This window comes from Bison bison, unplaced genomic scaffold (genome assembly GCF_000754665.1).
Source record: "Bison bison bison isolate TAMUID 2011002044 unplaced genomic scaffold, Bison_UMD1.0 scf7180017864145, whole genome shotgun sequence".
In the NCBI taxonomy this organism is placed as follows: domain Eukaryota; kingdom Metazoa; phylum Chordata; class Mammalia; order Artiodactyla; family Bovidae; genus Bison; species Bison bison.
In genome coordinates, this window is record NW_011494717.1 from 2,050,376 (window position 1) to 2,056,959 (window position 6,584).

At 57.8% G+C, this 6,584-nt stretch overlaps 1 protein-coding gene across 1 annotated transcript in view; it reads right to left on the minus strand.

Moving 5' to 3' along the window:
• Window positions 1–6: 6 nt before the first annotated feature.
• OSR1 (odd-skipped related transciption factor 1) overlaps window positions 7–6,584 on the minus strand; it is a 168,344-nt gene continuing 161,766 nt past the window's right edge. The window contains 4 exon segments of the mRNA XM_010840519.1: window positions 7–251; window positions 253–364; window positions 1,068–1,766; window positions 6,263–6,520. Of these exon segments, the coding sequence (XP_010838821.1) occupies window positions 51–251; window positions 253–364; window positions 1,068–1,735 (981 nt within the window). The 5' untranslated portion in view covers window positions 1,736–1,766; window positions 6,263–6,520 and the 3' untranslated portion in view covers window positions 7–50.

Consider the following 6,584-nt stretch of genomic DNA (forward strand, 5'->3'; position numbering starts at 1 on the left):
TTGGCCAGGAGTGTAGCCGCGTCCTGGGGGAGCCGCCCGGGCGGCCGGGGTCATGGCCCCGGGCGCGGCTGTGAAGTTCCGCGTGCGCCGGGGACCCGGGGGACGCGTTTGGGATGGAGGAAGGTCCCCGGAGCCCCTCTCGCTGCCCGCCAGAGTCGCCTTGGGCTTCTGTTCCCTCCGGAGGAGGGGGCAGCGTGACCCAGGGTCCTGTTGACTCGGAGGCTCTGTTTAGCATTTGATCTTGGAGGTTTTGAGCTCCTTCACCTGTGAGTGTAGCGTCTTGTGGACAGCGAGAGTCCTGGACTGGCAGAATCCTTTCCCACACTCTTGACACTTGAAAGGCTTCTCTTTGGAGTGAATATATCTGAAGGCAAAAAGCAAACCGATAATTAAGCCTTGCAAAAATGATGCAGTGTTATAAGTAGTTACCCAAAATCCCTTCCCACGAACATGAAGAGCTTGAACCTCAAAAGAAAGAAGGACGTGGGGTACCTAGCATGGAACAGGCACATGCTGAGTGTGGGGAGGGGATGGGGAGATGAGGGAGACACCTCCTGTCTTAGCTGCGCCCATGTCCAGCTAGGTGGATCCCTGCCTGCCTAACCAGGGGCCAGCATTCGGCCTTATAAGGCCTGAGTCAACAGGGAAGGTGAGTGAGGTGGGACAATTGGCTAGCACTGTGCTGTCCAAATGTTAGCCACCTGCCACGTGTGGTTACTAAAATTAAGTTAGTTTCTCCATTACACTAGTTACCCATTTCAAGTGCTTAACTGTCACATGTGTCGCATGTCACACTTCATCATCTCAGAAACTTCTCTTGCACAGCATTGTAGATGGAGGAAGCCGTGCATGCCTGTCTGGAGCTTGGGACCTGTTCCTGTCATATTCTCTCCACCCATGCTCCAAAAACCCAGGCTTGAGCTTGGTTGGTTTCCTTCCTGATTTAGGGGGAAGCCCAGAAACTCAGAAGGCTTGGAACCTGGGGGCAGGGGGAGCAGCCTAATGAGCCCTGGCATCAGAAGCAGACTGATAGCTCTCTTCTGCACCCCTCCTCCATAGTACTGCACCTGTGGTCTCGTAGGTGGTCTTGCCTCCGGAAGGCTTTGTGGCAGATGTCGCATGTATAGGGCCTCTCGTCCGTGTGCGTCCGCTCGTGGATAAGGAGGTTGTAGGATTTAGTGAAGTGGCGGCCACAGAATTTGCAGACGAACTCCTTCTTGGTTTTGGAAGGCAGGCGTCCCCTCGTGGGCTTCTTTTCGGGGGACAGCTTGGTCACATCCAGGAGAGCGCCTAGCCCACCGGCGGGGGACCCAGGGCCCTCCCCCCGGCCAAGCTTGGATGGATCTTCTTGCGTGGCGGCCAAGGCCAGGTTGGCAAAATCAAAGCGCGGCTTGGTCTTGAGTGCTGCGGGGCCACTGCCTCCAGCGGTGATCTCGGGCTTGGGCTGGATGACATGAGGGAACCAGGGGAAGGCGGGCAGCTGGAAGCGCGCGTCCACCAGGCTGGACACGGCTCCGGGCACTTTGGAGAAGGAGGACCGCGGCAAGTGCATGGCGGGGTAGCCCAGCGTCCACTGGTGCAGGTGCACTGCGTGCAGTGCGCTGAAACCGTACAGGTTGGGCAGGTGGTCCGAGGGCACCGTGGGCAGGCCATTCACTGCCTGAAGGAAGGAGTAGTTGGTGAGCTGCAGGGATGGGTGGATGGGCACCGGTGCTGGCAAGGTTTTGCTGCCCATGGCCGAAGCGGCAGTCTGTTCTGACTTCCTGCTGCAGGAAAAGAAGAAGAGGGGAGGGGAAAACAGACAGGTTCAGGCCCTCCTTCTGAGTTCCAGCCCGGCCACACCCGTTCTGTCCCCAGAGACTGGGCTGAGTGCCTAGGACCCCACTCAGGGATCTCACTGGCCTCAAGGAGAAGACAGGAACCTTCAATAATCCAAGGACTCCTTACAAATGGCCTTCGGCAGAGACACAAACTTGACACAGAAACCAAACTAAATGCTGGGCAACGCGACCAACTTAAAATGAGAGTCTACAGTATACCTGACACTGAGAAAAGCAGAAGCACAGGGAATGTACATCCAGGCAAGCCCGAGTCAATACAGAATACACTCTCCTGCAAAGATAACACTTGGAAGCGCACTTACATATTTGTTCAGATAAACAAATACAGAAGTGCACACTGACAGATAAACCCAGGTTCACACTTTCTGAGCAGAGTTGACAACAAGGTGCAAAGATAAACTGGGACCATCAGTATTGTGCTACTAAACAAAATGCAGGAACTGAACACACACACACACACACACACACACACACACACACAGGGCACCCACAGAGAGCCCCAAAGGCAGACAGCATACATACAAAAGCACACAAATCTGTACATCTCTCAGCTCCGGAGCATTAAGCTCTATCAGCTGACAGTCAATTTGGCTTCCAGAAGCCATGTCCTCTTTCTCCTTACAACTCACAACTTTGACTTCAAATTTGTTTTTCTGTCTCACTGTTAGCCAGCCCTTTGACGCCACCCTCTCTGCAGCTTCTTGTGGACTGACTCTTTTCCATTGTCTTTAGGGATCACCTTTGTTTCAGCGAGGACAATGACACCCACATTTATTTACTCACTCAGCCACATGCATTCATTTGTTTCTGAGCCCTCCCTACACCATAAGAAAGGGGGACAGGGTCTTCGGGCTCTCAGGATGTTTGTGTGTCTGCTGAACACCCCCTCCCTGAGCAGGTGGGTTTCCCTATGAGCAGGAGCATGGAGGCTGGGCCTCAGCTATTGTGAGCTACGCACCCTCCAAATGCAAGGCCAGGGAGCTTGAGCCAAGCCAGAGGGGAGCCCTGCTGATGTGACAAGCAGTCTGGTGTCTTCTGGCCTCTTTGACCCTTGGTCAGGGTCCCTGGCCTCCATGGACAGGTCTGGAGTCCGCAGAAAGAATTTTTATGTCTGTGCCTCCCAGACACTCCTAACTCAGGTCTGTCCAGTGGAGGCAAAAACAGGGAGAAGGAAAGCCAAAATTACACAGAGGGCCTTGGGAGGCTCAAGTGCTGAACTCCATCTCAAGAAGTCACAGGGGAGAAGGGTGCTTAGGATGCAGGCACTTCTTCGCCTGTCTCAATCCCCTGCCCTCCACTTCTCCCTTTACTCCTGATTTGCCCCCTCCTCTTCCTCAGATCTCTCCTCCACCTAGTCCCCAACCCTGGGACGGGCAGGCCCCTGTTCTGTTCCCTCCTTCACGACAGACCCCGACACCACCCCTGCGGTTTCAGAAGCCTGGCTTCTCCAAACCCAGGTCCTTAAGGCTCAGGTTGCCTTTCGCTCTAGGGAAGCTGTTAACGTGAGGGCAGTGCCCAGGATGTTCCCTGGAGGAGGCAGGACAATCTGGACCTAGATAGCCTTCTCCTTGGAGGCTGGCGGGAAGGTCACGCATCCAGTGCGGTGGCCCATAGGCAAAGAGGCTCTGCCGAAGGTGGAGAGGGTGCCGAACACCCAGAGCCGGCAGACATCTGCTTGCGCAGGTTAAATCGGCAATCCAATGAAACCCCTGTCGGACCGCAGCAATTAATTCCGCCAGGGTCTCTGCCAGGCACAAAATGGGATGCGGAGGGGAGCGCAGCCCCCGGCGGCGGCGGAGCCGTGGCCTGGGCAGCGGGCTTCTCCGCTGCGTCGCTCACGCTCTTGCGCCTGGGACAACCCGAGACCCTCCTAAGGCGCTGAGACGCTGCGAAGAACGAATCGGGCCAGAGAGAAAGCTGGAGCCTGTTTGGGTTGGGAAGGGGAAGGGGGAGAAAGAGGAGATGACTCGCCGACTTCAAAGGTCTGCCCAGACTTAGGCGAGGTGAGCGCTCTTTGATTTGCTGTCACCTCTCCTTCCCCTCCAGGCGCTGGAAATCAGATCCTTATCTCTGGCTCCCCCCGGGGCCCGGCAGGCGCCGCCGGGGCCTCACTTGCTCCTCTCTGCGCTCAGTCTATCCCTGGGCGATGGCGGCCAGGCGCTGGGCTGCACCCGGGCCCGGGCCCGCTCCGGGCGGGGTGAGGGAATCCCACTGGCCCCGCGCATACTAACCCAACCTTTCCTTGACCACCCCCAGGAGCCCAGACCTTGGGCTCGGTGAGGGGAGGGGGCGCCTATGCCGAAACTGCTTCTGGGAGCCAACCTTTCCGGGCTATCTGCCCGATCTTGTTTCCCCCAACACTCAATTTCTTTTTCTCAGCGGCGCAGCCAGTTTATTTTCTGCCGCATTCCCAGGGCAGGGCTCCCCAGGCTCTGGTCAACGGTTTTCTCGGGGACGAAATTCGTTCGAAACGTGGCTATCTACACTAGTAAAGTACCAAGAATGGGCCGAATTCACGATCCGGTTTCAGGCGGTCCGCTAAGAGGAAAACATAAGTCTCACTCTGCCTTTGCTGTGGGAGAAGATGAGCAAACCTCAAGCCCCAGTGGCTCTCCTGGTCCTGACCCCAGACCCCCAGTGTGAACTGCGTTAGATCCTTAAGAGAGGAAACCCGTCTCCCCAGGTTCCAGGCCAGGCATCCGCTCTGCAAGGAGCTAGGACCCCGGAACCTGGGCGGCGCGGGTAAGGGTGCCGACTACGCGCACCAAACGCCATTAGCGCTTCCCAGCCCGGGTCCCCGCGCGGTTCAGACACAGTTTCTCTCCGGCGGTAGAGCGCCAATCCCGGTTCTGCCGCCAGCCCTATGCCGGGCATTAATGAAGTGTGCAAGAGTCTATTAAAGTGGTTTATTCGGGGCTAATTGAGCGTGAGCGAGTTAACTGCTTGCATTAATGAGGACGGAGCGAGCTCCACAAGCGAGCGCCTGGAGGAGCCCAGCATCAGCCCCGGAAAAATCATCCTTGACACCGAATCCCCAACACGCGTGCTGACAAGCGTCCGGACTCCTGGCGAGAGGACTGACCGGCGCCGGACACTTCTGTTTAATTCTCCCAACGAACGAGATCGAATGAACCCTTCAGCTAGGCAGCCATCCCCCTGCATCTAAATGCCCGGCTGCGTCCTTAGTGATCTGCTCCCCAGTCTTACTAAAATCACAATTACTTTGAGGAACCTCATATAGAACATTTACTCATTGGTCGCCCTCCATCCGTTCCTCCCGCCTCCCCCACCCCGCGTCCTTGCCAGCCTCTCTCTTCTCTAGGAGGCCATGAACCTGGGAGATTAACTAGCCTTGCACGTGGTTTCTGTTCCCAAGAGCCAGCGCGCAGCTCTTAGCCCGGGTGAAATTTACCAAATTGTGGCAACAAAGAAACCGTCGCAGCTCCTCTATACTCCAAGAACCTACCCCGTGACTGGCCGAGCTGCTGAAAAAGGACTGTCTGTGGGTTTTCATTCCTCTTACGAGACAAATTTCCTGGGAGAAATGAGTTCAGCAGGCAGCCCGTCACCTCTTTCCCTCTCTCCTCCGGCTCCCGCCTTTTCCCCTGAAGGGAGACAGTCCCGGGAGCAAACGAATCTTGCCCTTTCAAGCCTGAAACTGAGAACATCCGCAGCTGCAGTGTTTCCGCTACCGCGGCGTGCGGGGTCTCTGATTGGGGAGTAGTGTTCGCGCCCCCTACATGCTCCCCTTCACCGGATCAGTCGCGGGTTACTCTCCAGGCCTCGACCACAAGAGCAGCCACCGTATAGAGAACACCCCGAAGTCGGAGGGCAAGTGCGAGGCGGGGTCAGGCACACGGGCCAGCACTCCCGGGTGGGGCCGGCCGCGTACCTGATCGCAACTCTGCCACAAGACCAGCTCAAGAAAGCGCGACCCGGCGGGGGCATGCACCTGTCCTTGGCGCGGGCGGCCGTGGCCATCCGGCCACTCTCTTTTCCTCCTTCTGCTAAGGTAGGTCAGATTGAGCTAGGCGCGCGTTTTGGGAAAGTTTGTGCCCGCACAAGTTGCTTCGGTTTCTTGAGAGGGGCCACAAGCTGACTTCCGAAGTCCGCAGGCACCTCGCCCGGGATTGCGCGAAGCCCGGCGGCGCTGGGGGTAGTAGCAGGGATCCGCCCCCTCATTCCCCCCGGGTCAGAGGCCGAGGACCCCCGCACGAGAAATTCCTGAGCCAGCACCCCCAAGCACCCAGGACTGCAGCTGCTCTCACTTTCACAGAGGTCCAGCAGTCTTCATTTGTTACGAGGAGCTTCTTTCCGGGACTTGGAGAGAGAAGAGACACCCGCCGAGCGGTGACAAGGGGACCCCGGGGATCCTGCCCGCATTCCCCTCGCCAAGCCCGGGCGCCCAGGGCTGCAGTTACCTTATTCCGCGGCGGTCCCGGAGTTGAGCGCGTCTCTGGGGCTCCCGCTGCGAGGGGACCCGGTTAGCCAGAGGCGCTGGATTTCCACAGGCACCCGCGGAGCTCTAGAGTCCCGGCCCCTCTCCGGCGGCCGCGGGGACTCCGAGCGCCCGACACGCGGGAGCGCTCAGCGGCCCTGGAGTCCTGTCCGCCCAGGGGGTGGTGAACTTCTGTCGCGGTTCCTTGGTTGGTTCTGAACCCGGAGCGGCTGAGAAAGCGCTGGGGAGAGACCGAGCTCCGACTCACTTACCCCTTAGCACCGAGCCGCCTACTTATTTTAATC